Source organism: Somniosus microcephalus, chromosome 7 (genome assembly GCF_052327205.1).
Source record: "Somniosus microcephalus isolate GS21.2 chromosome 7, FLI_Smic_1.0, whole genome shotgun sequence".
Taxonomy (NCBI): Eukaryota; Metazoa; Chordata; class Chondrichthyes; order Squaliformes; family Somniosidae; genus Somniosus; species Somniosus microcephalus.
Window position 1 is genome coordinate 37,941,720 of NC_140993.1, and position 17,910 is coordinate 37,959,629.

General features: G+C 47.0%; 1 protein-coding gene across 2 annotated transcripts in view; it reads right to left on the minus strand.

Annotated features, from left to right (window-relative positions):
* Positions 1 to 8,819: 8,819 nt before the first annotated feature.
* The window catches only part of trpn1 (transient receptor potential cation channel, subfamily N, member 1), a 349,847-nt gene continuing 340,756 nt past the window's right edge, over positions 8,820 to 17,910 (minus strand). Inside the window, exons 28-29 of one of the 2 annotated variants that reach the window (XM_085992435.1) lie at positions 14,475 to 14,585; positions 8,820 to 13,801 (exon numbers count right to left, since the gene is read on the minus strand). In XM_085992435.1, coding sequence (XP_085848561.1) covers positions 13,722 to 13,801; positions 14,475 to 14,585 — 191 coding nt within the window. In that variant the 3' untranslated portion in view covers positions 8,820 to 13,721. Of the gene's footprint in view, positions 14,586 to 17,910 lie in introns of both variants that reach the window. The other variant, XM_085992434.1, reaches the window with a different exon arrangement.

Here is a 17,910-nt window from a genome sequence, read left to right on the forward strand (position 1 = left end):
CCCTTAATATTCAAATAACAATTACATTTTTACATGTACATTCAATAACAAAAAGTCCATTTATAGATTCAGTCTTTGGGGCGGCTTCCTGACCCTTTCGGGATAGCGCCTTTCCGGAGGTTCTTGTTCTTGGTGCAGAGGCGATTCTGACCCCTTTTCATCAGGTAGTTCATCGGGTTCCACTGCTACTGGGTCTGAAGTAGATGCTACCGGTATGTCGGGTTCATCCCCAGGTACTCGAGACATGGGGTTGACGCCTTCCTGTGACGCTAAGATCTGATCGACGTGGCGTCTCACAATGTTCTCCCCGACATCCACTGTGTACATTAATGGCCCCTGCCTTGTACATATCGTTCCGGGTTGCCACTTCTCTGTTCGATAGTCACGGGCCAAGACTGGTTGCCCTACATTGAAGCTCCTTGTCGGCTTCTCGTTGATGTGCTGGAATTGTTTGTCCTCAACATTTCTTCGCACATTTGGTCTGAGCAAATCCAGACGAGATCTCAACCTTCTGTTAAAGAACATCATGGCCGGTGCCTGGTTGGTAACTGCATGTGTCGCGTTTCGGTAGGCTAATAAGAAATTGTCCATCTTATGCTGTAGTGGAATTTCCTCGTCGCACATGGCCTTTATCGCCTTCTTAAAGGTTTGTACGAACCTCTCAGCCAATCCATTGGTGGCTGGATGATACGGGGCGGATGTGTAATGCCTTACCCCATTCCTTTTCATGAATTTCTGGAACTCGTCAGACACAAACTGTGGTCCATTATCAGAGCAGATCTGCTCTGTCAAACCGTTTCTGGTAAATATGGTCCATAGGACTGCAATCGTTTTCTCTGTAGTGGTTGAAGACATCTTTATCACCTCAGGCCACTTTGAATGAGCATCCACTGCTATTAAGAACATTGAGTCCATGAATGGACCAGCGAAATCAATGTGCACCTGTTGCCATGGAGAGGAGGGCCACTCCCATGGGTGTAGAGGGGCATGTGGTGGTGCATTTTGGACCTTCTGGCATCCTAAGCAGCTCTTAGTTAGGTCTTCGATTTGTTGATTGATTCCCGGCCACCACACATAAGCCCTAGCAAGGCTTTTCATTTTCACTCCCCCCAGATGACCTTCATGTAGTTCCTTTAGCACTCTCTCCCTTAACTTGGGTGGAATCACCACTCTGGATCCACACATCACTGTCCCCTGGCATACTGACAGCTGTTCTCTTCTGGATGAGAATGCTGGCAACAGTGAGTCGCCATGTGTTGGCCATCCCCTCACCGTCAATTCATATACCCGTGACAGCGTCGGATCATTGCGGGTCTCCTTCTCTATATCCACGTTTGTTACTGGCAATCGTTCAATTATCGACGAATAAAATATCTCGATAGGGTCCACTGCTGGTGCTTCCTCCACCGTAGGCAGTGGCAGGCGCGATAGCCCATCAGCGTTCCCATGCTGTTTCGTGCCTTTATATTCTATTTCATATTGATTCGCCCCTAGAAACAGGGACCATCTTTGTAACCGCTGTGCAGTCATTACTGGCACGCCCTTCTTAGGATTAAAGATGGAGACAAGTGGTTGGTGGTCAGTCAGCAAGGTGAACTTCTGCCCATGCAGATAATGGTTGAATTTTTTTACTCCCCATACTAGGCTGAGGGCCTCCCTGTCAATCTGGGCGTAGTTGCACTCGGCTGAGGTCTGGGAATTTGTGTGACAGCACCGCTCCAATGCCGTAGGGTGATGCATCACATGCCAAACGAATTGGTAGTGCTGGGTTGAAATGGGCCAACACCTCTTTTGATGTGATCAATTCTTTACACTTCTGGAAAGCTCGTCTACGTTCGTCATCCCACTTCCATGGCACCCCTGTTTGCAGTAGGGTGCTCAGCGGGTGTAGTACCGTAGACAAATTTGGTAAGAACTTGTGGTAATATTTTACCAGCCCGAGGAACGACCTCAGTTGTGACACATTTTCCGGTGCTGGAGCCTTGACTACTGCCTCAATCTTGTCAGGGGACTTATGTAACCCCTCTTCATCGATGACGTGGCCGCAATACGAGATCTGTTTCTGGAAAAACTCGCACTTGTGGCGATTAGCTCGTAGCCCATATTCCTTTAATCTGGCGAGCACCTTCTCCAAGTTAGCGAGGTGATCACCGTCATTTTCGCCCGTGACCAAGATGTCGTCCAAATAACACTGGGTCCCTGGAATCCCTTGCAGGACCTGATCCATCGCCCTTTGCCAGATAGCCGGAGCCGAGGCTACTCCAAACACCAGCCGGTTGTATTGATAGAGACCTTTATGGGTGTTGATCGTAAGGTAATGTTTCGAAGCTTCTTCTACCTCCATTTGCAAGTACACCTGGGCTAGATCAATTTTGGTGAAGCGTTTACCACCAGGTAGCGAGGCGAAAATATCCTCAATTCGTGGAAGCGGATATTGCACCGTGTGAAGGACTGGGTTCACTGTCACCTTAAAATCCCCACAGATGCGGATCTTCTTTGGTTCCCCAGACATATTACTCAACGACCTCTTCATTACAGGGACGATGGGTGTAGCCCACTCGCTCCAGTCCACTTTGGACAGTACTCCTGAACGTTCCAACCTTTCCAGCTCTGCTTCAACCGCTGGTCTGATCACATAAGGCACTGGTCTGGCCTTCAGAAACTTTGGGCTTGCATTATCCTCTATTTTAATTGTTGCTGTTATTCCTTTTAGTGTTCCTAGTCCCTCCTGGAACACTTCTTTTGCGTCAGTTAGCATTTTTGACAGTCGTCCAGGTGTGATGTTGTCATCCTTTTTGGCCTCCACCTTCAGTGCCTGTATGGAATGCCAATCTAAATGTATCTTCTGGGTCCACTCACGTCCTAGCAGTGGTGGTCCTCCATTTGGCAATACATATATATCAATTTTAGGTATTTCCTGACCTTTATATGTCACTTTCACCCTTATTTTTCCTTTGGGGTAGACTTTTTGCCCCGTATACGTCTTCAAGACAATCTCTGTAGCTTTCAAGGGTATGTGTGGAAATAGCCGCTTGTAGTCTCTTTGATTTATGACTGTTAGAGCTGACCCTGTGTCCAATTCCATTTCCACTTGGACTCCGTCTATCTTGAGTGTAACCAAGATAGTCTGGTGATCCTCTATTTCAGTTACATTATGTAGTTTCAGACAACCCAGCTCCTTGCTTCCGGAGTCTGTGTCACTTTTCTGTTCGTCTGAACCACTGTCCATCACCTGGTGTACCTTTTTGTACTTCTCCTGTGGAGATTTCTTACTGTTGGTTTTCTTCCCAGACCTGCAGACTCTTGCTATGTGTCCTGCTTTCCCACATTGTCTGCACACTTGGTCCTTGAACCAACAATCTTTCTGGTCATGTGTTGTTCTGCCGCAGCGATAGCACTTCCCTGTTCCATAGGTCATTTCGTTGGTGCCGTATTCTTGCGGTCTCCATTGTATCTCTGCTGCACCCCTTGCGGCTGCTTTGTGTGATACTGCCATATTGAAAGCTTTGTCCAGCGTAAGGTCCTTTTCTGATAGAAGCCGTTTCTGGGTTCCTTCACTTTGTAGCCCACACACAAACTTGTCCCTTAACGTGTCTGCTAGTCCCGCTCCAAACTGGCAGTATTTCGATAGCTTGCGCAGTTCCGTTAGGTACTCAGCATTGCTTTCGTCTTTGTGTTGGTTCCTTTTATGGAACTTAAATCGTTCTGCTATCAGCATCAGTGTGGGGCTTAAGTGGTCCTGTAGGACTTCTACTTTGCTTCCAAAATCCTTGTTTACCGGCTTCTCTGGGTTTATTAGATTCCGCAGTAACCCATAAGTTTTTGCACCCATGGAATTTAACAGAACCAGTGCTTTATTAGCATCTGGCACTTCATTCGCCCTGCAGTACACCTCAATACGTTCCACATATGTCGCCCAATCTTCGACTTCATTGTCGAACATAGAGATACTGCCACTCTTCGGCATCCTTGGTTGTGCGTTAGCTATCCCCAATGGCGCCTCCCGTGCTTCCCCTTCTTCTCCGCTGGCACAAAATGGCGTCTCCCGCGCTTTCCTTCCTTCCCGTGCTCGCCCGTCTTCTCCGCTGCGGCTTCGCAAAATGGCTTCTCCCGCGCTCTTCCTTCTTCTCCGTGGCTCAATGGCGTCTCCCGCGCTCTCCCTGCTTCTCCGTGGCTCAATGGCGTCTCCCCTTGCTTCGCCCCGTGAACCCTGATCAGCCCGTGATCCCTGGCTGTGCTCTGCGCGTTCTTCTCTTGATATTTGTCGACGCCACTCAGTCTAGAACCCGGCTGTTTCTTACCCTCTCTCTCTCCGGTTTTGCAGTATTTTTCCACGACGCCGCTCGGTGATCAACCCCCGGCTGCGCCCTGCTCTCTTCACCCTTTTTCTTACCCCGTCGACGCTGCCCGGCTCTCTCTCTCTGCCGTCGGTCAGCTCCAGCCGCCGCTGCTCAGGAAGGGTCTGCTCAGGACCTGTCGTCGGTCTCTTACTGCTCGTTGTGGCTGGGGAACCAAGCCTGGCTCTCCACAGCCTCCCCAGCGAAGTTGGATCTCTGCCTGACTGCTGGGCGGTTGCTCGCGGTCGACGCCCGTGTTCCTGGACTCGACTATTTTTTTTTTGTTTTGTTTTTGTTTAATGTTGCAGGTAGATTCGCATCAACACTCGTCGCCACTGTTAGATCCGTGGTTCAGTGGATAAAGAATTACACGGATGCTGTATATAACAAACAACAGGGCCTAGAAATTCAGTTGGCGCCGCGCCAGGGCTTTAGCGCCGGAAATTTAGCGCCGGCGCTAAGTCCCCCTGCGCGCGCCAAAAATTCAGTAGCGCCGCGCCCAAACGGCTGCCGGTGCTACAGGAGGGTGTCAGCGCCTCGAAATGGGCGCTGACTGCCGCATTGCGGCGCAATTCCGGCGCTGCGGCACCCGATGCGGTGCGGCAGGCTGGGAAATTGCAGGCCTCCTCCTTCAGTTAAGGAGGAGCTGCCTGCACCCGCCCGCTGGCCGTTGAAATCTTGAAAAAAATGAGCCCGGCACCTCGGAGAAGTGCCGGGCTCGCAGGCCAGACGCATCTGTTCCGCGGGGGGGGGGTGGAGGAGTCCGGGGAGGGAGGTGCAGGCAGGCGGCCGGCGGGAAAGCGGCCGGCCGCCGCGCGACCTTAATGCGCCGGCACTAACTCGCGTAGGACTCTGCTGAAACATCGTTAGTTGCGGCTGCCACGGGCGAGGCGGCCGCAACTCAATTTCGGCGTTGGGGCCCGTCACCACGGCAACCGGGACGCTGCGCACACCGATGACGTCATCGGTGCCGGCGCAGCGCAACCGGTCTAATGCCGATGGCAGGGCCCCACTGAATTTACAAACCGGCCATATCTCCGGCGCTAGGCCCTCTAGCGCCTCAAATGGGGCGCTAACCCTACTGAATTTTCAGCCCCAGGTCTTTACTGGAGGAGGGTCATCTCTAGACTGGAGTACAGAGGCATGCGCACAGCTTATATACCGGTGTGGTTACTGCCGGTACTACAGTATACAGGAGCTGTAAAAAGTAGTTCTGACTTAAAGCACATACAGTACATCCCCGAATTTCATCGCTCCACCATTGACGGTTGTGCCTACAGCTGCCTACGTCCTAAGCTCTGGAACTCTCTCCCTAAACCTCTCCGCCTCACAACACCTCTCTCCAATAGTTCCAAAAATACTTTTAATGGTTTCAGAGATGTTTTTTCTGCATGTGTGTTTGTGTAATCAATAAATAAAGAATACACATTCTGTGCACTGATTTATAGAAAAAAAAACTACTAAATAGCTCATAAGCATTTTCCCGCTTACCACCCATCACTGACATATATCCTTTTTATAATGGTTAAGCAGTTTCAAGTTAAAATAACTAAAAATGCTCTCTGTTATTATATGATAGACACTGAGCTTATTGGTTGTCTAGAATTTGGTGACTGTGTATTGGCAATGCATCACAAGAAATATAGAAGATCTGGTATCGCTCGGGGGGAATCATAAACCATGGCTATAAACCAGAGATCTGGAGGCTGTATGTATTGGATAAGAAAGGTGTGTCGGGGTGGGGTGGGGGAAATGAGGGGGCAATGCCAGTTTAATCATGTATCTCATCTGGATATGCTAATGCTCTGCTCTCATGATGCCACAACATTTGCCTTTATATTTTGTTCATCCTGTATAATAAATGAGAAAAAGTCGAGGGCAATCTGATTTATCCTTCAGTATGCCAACTCACCCAGTCAAAATGTATTTTGAACTTTCTTAAGATTTTTGACTACCTTACTTGGTAGATTATTCAATCAGTTTCTCGTCCTCTCAGTAAAAATGTTTTTTCAATATCACATTAAATTTATTTTCACTCATTTGATTTCAATTGTGAAATAACAGCAGAAAATGCTGGAAACACTCAGCAAGTCAGGCAGCATCCGTGAAGAGAGAAACAAAGTTGACGTTTCGGGTCGATGACCCTTCATCAGAACTGGAAAATGTTAGAGATTGTAACATATTTTTAAGCAAGTGTGGGGCAGGGACAGGGGGGAAGGGGAAGAAAGAATAAAGAGACTGTGATAGGATGGATGGCACGAGAGATTACAAAGACAAAAGGGATGATGGTGCAAGGCAAAAGGAGATGGTAATGGGACAAGTTAAGAAACAAAAGATGACTCTAGATGAGGTGTAAATGGCGATGGCAGAATTATCAACAGCTGCCATGTGAGGAATAAATATAGGGGCAGAAGTTATAGTCTGAAATTGTCGAACTCAATGTTGAGTGCAGAAGGCTGTAAAGTGCCTAATTGAAAGTTAAGGTGCTGTTCCCCGAGCTTACACTGAGCTTCGTTGGAACAGTGTAAGAGGCCGAGGACAGAGCGATCAGAGTGGGAGTGGAGCAGAGAATTAAAGTGACAGGCGACCGGAATCTTGATTTCACGCTTACGGACTGAACGGAGGTGTTCATATAAATCTGTTACTTCTCTAACCTTTTCCAGTTCTGACGAAGGGTCATCGACCCGAAACGTTAACTCTGTTTCTCTCTCCACGGATGCTGCCTGACCTGCTGAGTGTTTCCAGCATTTTCTGTTGTTATTTCAGATTTCCAGCTGGCCTCTTGTTTCATTGGGCTGACTCACCTTGAAGTGATATTCTACATCCCCATAACAATTTTATTGCTTTGTCTCCTGAAAATTCTGTCATTTCTCTGGGGGATTTCACTGGTCTCCCACGGAAGGGAATTTCGGAGCATGGGAGGCCCAAGGTTTCCTTTTGGGGCTTGGAATGAGCATTCATGCTCCTCCCGGCCTACAATGAAACAAAATTAAAAAAACTTACCTTACTGGGCCTGGTTCCTGTTCGCAGCATTCCACAACTGCATCGCCGCCCAATCCTCAGGTTAAACTCACAGATGGAGCCCCGATGGCCTTATCGGAGTCCAATCTGCATATTTAAAGAGGAAACCCGTTGGCTTTGGGTGGGTGTTCTTGTTACCTGCAATTCAAAATTGCAGTCGGTCAGGTCAGGGCAAGAAAGTAGTGGGTTAAATCTTCTGCTCCATTTTAACTGACCGCCCCGCCACCCCCCCACCCCTCCCCCAGCCTGGTTTCACCGGGAGTTAAAATTGAGGCCAATTCATTGTTACTTTGCTTTTCCAGCTTAACTTCTTACAGTGGGCTGGATTTTCTTGGGGCAGGTGGGTTGCAGCGGGGTGGGGAGGCGGGGGGTGGCTCCGATGCGGGCGGGAGGCCGGGTTTCTCGCAGGCCCTGCCGACTTTAACGGCAGGGCCTGGTTTGCACCTGAAGCCTCTGTTTCCCGCCCGCAGCCAGCCAGATGGGGAGGCTGGATGCCTCTGGGTGGCTAGGCCTGCAGTACTAGGCCGCACAGAAGAGGGAGGGATTCGGTGGGGGTTGGGGCCGACCTCCAGAAGATTGGGGAGTGTGGGGTGGTGCGGGGGGGGGAGTAGAAAGATGATCAGGGCCTCCGGTGGAGGGGGAGAAAATCGGGGCCGGACACTGGAGGATCGTGGCTGGCCTCAGGATCATCAGTGGGGTGGGGGTGGGGGGTCCGGGAAGGGTTAGGTAGGGACCCTGGATCCAGGAGGTATGTGTAAAGGCACTTAACTCCTGGATGCAGCAGTCCTCACCTTGCTGTAAATGCCGGATTTTATGAGGTGTGTATGGTTAAAAACCAAAATGGAGGTTAAAGAAGTGGCTTCCAGCCTCATTAAAATATTTAAGTTGACTTCCCGCCTCCTGGGTGGATTGCCCACCCCCCATGTCCCGCCTCCATTAACACAGGAAGTGGGCAGGCTGGAAGTGGGCTCTGGTCAGGATTCTGATTTTTAAAATTTCACTTACCGCCATGCTCCAAAGCCATCCTTTTTTTTTAGGTTGGGTGAGCAGGTGGGAGTGGGTGCAGGCGGCGAGTTAAATGGGCAAAAATGACGAGCGCGTCGGGAAGCCGGCTCCAACCCGCCGACTTCTGGTTTTAGCAGAGGTGAGACGAGGGGCGGGCACTTTAAATATGCTAATGAGGCTGGAAGCCTCGGATTTAACCTGCTTTGCTGGTTTTCCTGTGGCCGGCTGGGATTCCCGCGCCTCAGGAAACCCGGCAGCTGCAGCGAGGCGAGAACCGCCTCGGGGAGCAATCTTTGTGGGCCAGGAGGAGCAGGAGTGCGTCCCCCGGCTCCACCCCCCTCCAAACTCTCCCACCATCAGAACCCCCCTCATACAAACTTTGGGATCAGACCCCATAGGAAAATTGAGGGGGGAAATGTATCTGTATAAAATGCACACAACTCCTCATCATTCAAAACATCTTTTTTTTTAATTCTTCATGAAAATAGCATGGAATGTCTTTTTCAATAAAACATTGAGTCAAAGGTAATTAATTCACACTACAAACCAGGACACAACGTCCACAGTACAACAACACCCTGATGCTCGTTAGTCTTTTTACCAATTACCAACTTCTAGCGATATTACTAACGCATTAATGGCAGCATAGTTCAAACAAAATCTTCTCTAATACTGCAGCAGGTTTACACTGGCACAGCACAGGTTACGTTTTTAATCTTCCTTCTTTCCCCAAAGTAGGCAAGGATCCAAGACATGGTACTGGCTGAATAATTCAAAATAGTTTCCTCCCACTTTTTTAAAATATCAAAAAATTTGGAATTTTTTGTGCAAATTAAATTGGCTACTTCAGAATTAAAAGTAGAACAAACAAATTAAAAATACCATTTGAAATTCTAACCAAAGTAACTCCTAGCCTGTTTCCTTAAATGATCATGTGGTGCTGTTTTCAAGCTACAATCACTGTCGAGAACACTGATCATTCACCAATTCTGCAACATGAAGTTGACCATTTTCTTGAAAAGTAATATTGCATTTTACTTTAATATTTGTATTAACAGATCTCGCATTAATGAAACATTTAATTTCTAGAGCAATCATCCGATATGGTTGTCATTTAAGGACTGGACAGTCTGGTTTTTGAGAAGATTGGGGAGCGGGGTTAAACTAATTTGGCAAGGGGAGGGACACCTGGCTGAAGCATTAGAGAGGAGAAACAGGGGGCACAGGGGACTGGGAGAGGCAAACAACATTAGAATAAAGAGTGGTCCAGAAACAAGAGGGATCAGACATGGGGAGAAATGCGAGGCAGACCAACATGGGTTTGGAGTGCATGGCCTAGAAATTCAGTTGCTTGCGCCATCAGTTTGCACCCAAAGAGGCCACTCAGAGGCTTTAGCGCCACTGGCCACAACCACCGTGATATTTAGCGGGGCGCTAATGGCGGCGTTAGCCTGTAGCGCTGCGCCGCCACCGATGACGTCATCGTTGTGCGCAGCGTCCCGCTACTGCCCCGAACGCCATATTAGGTCGCGCCCGCCTCTTCCGCGCCGGCCGCAAATAGCGACCGGTACACAGGGGCCAACCTGTGGCGGTAGTGGAGCGAGTTAAGGTGGAGGTGCGGCCGGCTGCTTTTTCGGCGGCCGCCTGCCCGCACCTCCGTCCCCGGCCTCCTACACCCCCCCCCCCCCCCGCGGCATTGATGGCTGTTTCCCGAGAGCCCGGCACTTCTCCTTGGTGCCGGGCTCATTTGCCGGCACTCGCGAGCGGGGATCGCACTGTTGCAGCCACCTCCCCCTTAACAGTGGGAGGAAGGCCTGCAGTACTGCAGCGTGCCGTGCCGCAGCGGGTGGCGCTGCGGCACTTTGCGCGCCGATATTCAGTTTCAGCGCCCCAAGCGGGGCGCGGGAAGCCTCGTTTAGCGGCCGGCTTCCATTTGGGGCGCAGAAACTGAATATCCCGATGGCGCAAGTGGCTCCGCGCGCAGCGGTAATTCCGGCGCCCAGGCGAGCTTGGCGCCCCAAACTGAATTTTTAGCCCCATGTGCGTAAATGCACGGAGTGTGGTAAATAAGGTTGGTGAGCTGCAGGCACAAGTCGCCACATGGGACTATGATATAGTGGCAATAACGGAGACCTGGCTCAAAAAAGGGGAGGAATGGGCACTTAATATTCCTGGCTACAAGGTATTCAGGAAATACAGGGAAGAAAAAATAAAGAGTGGGGGGAGCAGTATTGATCAAAGACTGCACTAGAACGGGATGATGGACTTGAGGGCTCAAAGACAGATTGGTTAGAATTAAGAAACAATAGAGGAGCAATAGCTGCTGGGTTTATACTGTAGGCCACCAAATAGTGGGAAGGAACGAGAAGAGCAAATTTGCAAGCATAGTACAGAAAGATGCAAGAACTTTTGAGTAGTGATAATGGGGGACTTCAATTATTCTAATATAGACTGGGAAAATAACAGTGTAAAGGGCAACGAGGGGGAGAAACTCCTGAAATGTGTACAAGGAAACCTTCTTGATCAGTATGTTTCCAGCCCAACGAAGAAGGAAGCAGTGCTGGATCTAGTTCTGGGGAATGAAGTGGGGCAAGTGGAGCGTGATTCAATGGGGGAGCATTTGGGAAGCAGTGAACACATTATCATTAAGTTTAGAGCAGTTATGGAAAAGGACAAGGAACAATCAAATGTGAAAATAATCAACTGGAGGAGAGTTAACTACATTGAGTTGAAAAGGGATCTGGCCCAGGTGGATTGGAACCAAAGTTTGGCAGGTAAAACAGTAAATGAGCAATGGGAGGCCTTCAAAGAAGAGATAGTTTGGGTACAGATTAGACACATTCCCACAATGGGGGGAACGGAAGGGCATCCAAAGGGAGAGGTCCCTGGATGACTAAGAAGTGTACGATAAATGTCAGGTTCATAATTCAGTAGAGAACCATGCTGAATACGAAAGGTACAGGGGAGAACTGAAAAAGGCAATAAGAAGGGCAAAGAGAGTGTGTGAGAATAAATTAGCAGATAACATAAAGGGGAGCCCAAAAGTCTTTTATAAACATATAAATAGTAAAAGGGTAGTCAAAGGAAGGGTGGGGTCAATTAGGGACTAAAAAAGGGACAATAGCCTAGATCCTTCCCACTGTTGGTAACCAGAATCAATGTTAATGCCACTGCCAATACTAATGATTTTTAACTTGTCAAAAGTGATATAAAGATGCTACTGCCAAAGCTCCTTTGCCTAGAGCTAGTTTCAGGAGCTATTGGTATGGAGCAGACCCTGTCTTCAGGGTACCCACTGTTCACTATGATAACAGATAAATTCTGACATCAATAAATAATTATCAAGTCTCATACTGTTCCTGATTCAGCAAGTCCTGGTATACCATATTCCTTTGCACTATAAAACTGTCTGTAAGCAAGGTGCTTCCCTGTCTAGATCGTGCATATATAACATGATATTTAAAATTCCAACAAATTATGTTGATGATGGAAGACATTTTACTTTTTCCCCAGAGGAATGGAAATGCCATTGAAATCATTGGAAATAGAGAGGGTAATTTTACCTTAACGCATTCAGCGGAAAACTGACGGGATCCGATTGGCCGCCCGTTTTACACCCAACCCGATTTTACTTTCCGTGGAAGTCAACGGGCGGCCGATCCCATCCCATCATTTTTCCACTGGGCGGGGTTATGTTGAAATTAATCCCAGAGACTCATAAATTTTAGTGATGGCATAGTTCTGATAGCAGAACTACAGCTTGCTCTTGTGGTGAAAAGGCCAGTCCCTGAGGTCATAAGTCTTCATGTTGTGATCACCCTTCCTCCTAAAAAGACCAACGGACACACTCCCCTGTTATGATGAACTTTACTGGCAGAATTAAGCATCCAGGGTTTCAGGAGCCCAAATCAATCTGCGGTCTTCTCCAGTCAGACTCCTGAGGGAAAGAAGGGGACCGCAATCTGCTCTTTGGGTGCGCATTGTTCATTTTAATTGGTGCCACTCTATATAGTGCACGTTTTAAATGAGAAACCTAAGTGAAGGCCAAAGAGCAGGACACCTGGCAGGCTGAAATGAAGTGAGATAAATCATGAAGTATTGGCTTGGGCTTGAAAAGCCTGTATATGTCGGAGGAAGGGAAGAGTGAAGGTGGTGAGGGGGCCCTACAGTTTGAAGATCCTGAGAAGAACGAGTAAGAGAGTGTTGGACTATTGGGAGATGAGAGACACAAAATCAATGGCCATGCTCGGTGCTGTGGCTCAACATGTTAAGAGTCTGAGCGGATTACATCATAGAATGGAAGGATGCAAATTCAATTTTGAATGGAGCCCAGACACTACTGCCTGCTGTGAAAGAGAGGGGAGATTGGATGGAGGGTCTTCCAAGGTCACTCCAATGCTCCTGCTGGGAGCCTGGTTTAGAGCAGCATTTATAGAAGAGGACTTGGAGCAGATCATCCACCAACTCTCTTGGCTGGAGATGGTGCTTGGGTCAGAATGGGTGCGATAAAAAAGGAAAAGGGAAACTAGATCTAAAGAAAATGAAGGGTGAACTCGCCTTAATCCCAACCTGCACTGCTGGAGCCTCTCAACATTCTGCTGGAAGCTTTCTACACCTGGAGCACAAAGGTAATTTATATTCAGAATATAATTGTACCTCGTATTAAATAGAGTTTAGAAAAAAAAGAAAAATCATAGGTCAGACATTTATCGTCAACGCTCCAGAATTTAGAACAGAAGTCCAGCAGGAAATGAATCAATACAGACTGAGCAATAAATGCAGACAGTAGGAAGTTGGTGTAACCAGATTTCAAGGCTAATTTTTGATCATCAAATCATTCATACCTCACTCCAGCTCAGAGTTTTCCTTATTTTTTTGTGCATTTCTCTCAGCAGTATTTGCTAAAATAAGCACATTATTTCAACAAAATCAACGAGACACCTGCCTTAAAGAGGTACATTTTCGTGAAAAACTGTTTGTAAAATGTATGATGCAAGACAAATTGTGTCATGTCATGTTACACATGGTGCTCAAATAACAACATCACGCACTGCCATAATGCTTGTCTCTCTCATCAAATAAAAACAGATCTGCTAAGCACTTATACTTGTAGGTGATGCCCATACACAATCCCACAATGAATAAAAATTACATCACACTCTACTACACTTCATCAATGGTTACAAAGATACTGTTCCACTGATCAGTATTACTTGACAAGTAACTGTTTTCAACATGGTTGATGACCTTGAAAGGTGCAAACTCCACTGCAACTGGTTTCTCACATACGTCGTTTAGCAACATTGTAATCCATCTGGGCAGCACCTCATGATTTGGATGATACTGGGATTTGGCAAGTCAAGTGTGGCAGTTGATGCCAAAATCACACTTACAGACCTTTGGTCTTCCTTCATACTGTAGCTGTATCAACACCAATCCTAAACAATACAAAAGGTCAAAACAGAAATCTGTTTTCTATGTAAAAGTGTATCTTTTATTGTAGCAACACCGCTAAAAATAACCACTTCTAATTTAATCTCCTGCATTGTCCTCCCTCTTTTTGCTGATTGAGGATTGGCAATTCAGAAACAATGATGAAAAGAAACAGAAGAACAAATCTGTGCTGGGGAAGGACGGTCATTTTCCTTGCACCGTTTCAGGTTTCCATTCTTCTTCCTTCTTTCGGGTACATGGTTTTTGATGGTTTGCGGTCCATGTTGCAATCCATAAATTGTGAATGGCAATGACAGATGGGAGAGACTGGGCAAGTCCTGCTTACAGCTGGCAGTGGAAGGCAATATTTAGGCTACTGAAGAATGCTTGAGTTTAACCTGAGCATCTTCAATGTAACAATGCGCCATTTCAAGCGCCACACCATGCTACATTTCCCATTCCACTCTGAGTCAATAAGCATAAATGCACAACGTCAGCCGGGTACGATCTTACAGCTGTGGGTGTAAGTGTGCTCTCACTGTAAAAAGGGTCCTTTATGCTTTAATTTCTAGATTGTCTACGCAGAGATACCATTCAAGATCCTGGCGTTCACCAGAACAGCAAAACGCCTTGTGTTGTTTGCATCCTCATACTGAGAGGGATCCTTTTCAAACATACCGGCGTCAGTCTGCCCTTTCATTGTTAAGTAGCGAAGTGCCACGCTGTGCCAGTCAATAACATCTTCAATCTGCATCGGACCATTCTGTCGTATGCCTCTTAATAATCCACCTGTGGAGAAGGGAATGTTGGAAGCAAATTTTATCATAATCACACTTGTCTAAAATAAGAAATATTTTGCATTGGTACTTTGATTTCAAACTTTGCATTATTACAAATGTTTTAGATTAGGTTTATGTCTATTTTTTCTTGACTGCTAACCTCCACTGTTATATATCTGAAAGCTCTTAAATTGGCCAGAAAATCAAGCCAAGCTCATTAAAATCTCACTTGCTTTGATTAATTTTCTTTCACTTTCCATTTCTCTCTCCTAGGCACATTCTATATTTATGTATTGTATCTTCATTGAGAAGGCTGTACCATGTCTTTTATCCAATTGCTCCCCAGAATTCAAGTCCAGACAGGTAGATCCCGTTTTCAATGTATTGAGTGGCAATGACCTTTTTTATAGATATCCATCTCGTCATAGTAAGTGCATTTGTTCAAATGTAGTTATTTCTTTCAATGAAAAGTTCAGGAAAAAGGAAATCTTGCAATATAAAGTAACTATTCTCTTGTATGTGTCACACTGAAACAATATCTACCATTAGCCAGATGATGAGACAGAGGCAGGCATTTGAATGAAGCAGACATGCCTTACTATTGGGGAGCAAGAGGTGTGTTCTGACACCATGGGGTAGAAATTCACTTTGCGGGGTCACGCAAAATAGGCGATATCGAATTGGCCACTCGTTATTCTCCCCGACTGATATTCAGTTCCATTGACTTCAATTGAGCTGACTATCAAGCAGGGGCATATAACAGGTGTCTGATGCGATACCGCCTAAGATCAATTTCTACCCCCAAGTCTTGTGTGCTTTTATGTTCCACATATCGAATGGGAATGAGCTTACTCTGAAATCTCTCTCAGATCAGTTTCTGTTGACAAAGATCGAGGTGAAACCCAACAGAAAGAGAAACTACAGCATCCAAACATTTAGTGTGCATGGAGTAGCTATGCAGAATGCAAAGTTGGTTTGCGGTTGCGCCCTGTGCCAACCCCCGTGCTCGCTATCAATGGCATGTGCCTGCTTCAAAGCTGCTTCACTCTGATGTCTTTCTCCGGCCTTGTAGAGTAGCCCTTCAATTGCTAATTATTTTTCCAAGTGTCGGCCCAATTTCAAACCTAATCTAACATAACCTGTGCCATCCTCCATCCCCTTAAAATTGATTCATGACTAACATTGGTATTTCCAGACAAAGGTTTAAAGTCTGTGGGTTGTATAGCGAAGTAATACACAGACTACAAGAGTAACTTTAACAGGACTTTACTATTCGAAGGTCAGGGCGAATCTGCCCAATAAATCCTGACACCGCACTTATATACCGGTGTGGTCACCGTTGGTATTACAGTATACAGCAGCCAAGGCAAAGTAGTGCCACACATAAAATAGTTCTCTTAAAGGTAGAATAGTTACATACACTACAATCCTCCCTTTTTAGCTTACAACATACTTATTCCCCATTAACATAACATCATAACATATATACAACTTTATGCAAAACAGTTCACAGATTCAGTCTCTCTGGAGGTTTCCTGACTCTATCCGGATAACGCCTCAGTGGTGTAGTAGTTTTCAGTGGGGTAGTAGGTTCTTCTGGTAAGGTCGAGTCGGCTTGAAGGACAGTGTCAGGTTCATCTGATTCCAGTATCACCAGATCGGAGGTAGGTGTTCTGGGTATCTCTGCTTCAACATTAGCAGTGTAAGGTTGTGGAGTAGGTTGGCTCTTTGTGGATGACCCTATGATCTGGTCAACATGGCGCCTTATTATGCTGTCACCAATGTCCACGGTATACAGCAGCGGCCCTAGCCTTTTTACAATAGTTCCAGGCTGCCATTTCTCGGTACGGTAGTCCCGGGCCAAAACTGGTTGACCTATCTGAAAAGATCTAGTTGGCCTTTCATTCATGCCCTGGAATTGCCGGTTCTCTACGTCCCTTCTGACGTTTGGCTTAATCAAATCCAGCCGGCATCTCAGTCTTCTATTGAAAAACATCATGGCGGGAGTTTGATTTGTGACCGCATGTGTTGCATTCCTGTACGCCAACAAGAAGTTATCTACTTTATGTTGTAAGTTGATGTTTTCATTACCCATGGCCTTTATGGCCTTCTTGAAGGTCTGGACAAACCTTTCAGCTAATCCATTGGTGGCGGGATGGTATGGGGCTGACGTATAGTGCTTGACCCCATTGCTTTTTAAGAATTTCCTGAATTCTTCGGACACAAATTGCGGTCCATTATCAGAACAGACCTGTTCTGGCAGCCCATTCCTGGCAAACATGGTCCTTAATACTGTGATGGTTTTTTCCGTGGTGGTGGAGGACATCTTTATTACCTCCGGCCACTTGGAGTGTGCATCCACCGCTATTAGAAACATTGAGTCCATAAATGGACCAGCAAAGTCGATGTGTACCCTTTGCCAAGGAGATGAGGGCCACTCCCATGGATGCAGAGGAGCTTGTGGTGGTGCGTTTTGGACCTTCTGGCATCCTAGACAGCTCTTGATTATTTCTTCGATGTCTCCATCAATACCTGGCCACCACACAAATGCTCTTGCTAGGTTCTTCATTTTCACTCCACCCAGATGCCCCTCGTGAAGCTCCTTTAGCACCTTATGCTGAAGTTTGGGTGGAATCACCACTCTCGATCCACACATCAAGGTTCCTCGGCACACTGACAGCTGTTCTTTTCTTTGCGAAAATGCTGGCAGCGTTGGTTCGCCATGTGCTGGCCATCCCTCCACTGTTAAATCGTAGACTCGTGAGAGAGTCGGGTCATTCCTTGTTTCATTCTCGATCATCGAATTTGTCACTGGTAGACATTCTACTATGGATGAGTGGAACATCTCTACCGGGTCCACTGCAGCCGCCTCTTCAACTACCGGCAACGGTAGGCGCGATAACCCATCAGCATTTCCATGCTGTTTGGAGCTTTTGTATTCGATGTCATATTGGTGTGCCCCAAGTAACACGGACCACCTCTGTAACCTTTGCGCTGTCATAGTGGAAACGGCCTTGTTAAGGTTGAATATGGACACCAACGGCTGGTGGTCTGTCAGTAATGTGAACTTCTTGCCCTGCAGGTAATGATTGAATTTCTTTACTCCCCACACAAGGCTGAGGGCCTCCCTATCTATCTGGGCGTAATTTCGCTCAGCGGAGGTCAATGATCGGGACGCAAATGCGACTGGCCTTTCCGAGCCATTTGGGAACCTGTGTGAAAGTACTGCTCCAATTCCATAAGGGGAAGCATCACAAGCTAGCCGAAGAGGTAACGTTGGGTTGAAATGAGCCAACACTTCCTCAGAGGTAATCAATGCCTTGCTTCTGCGAAAG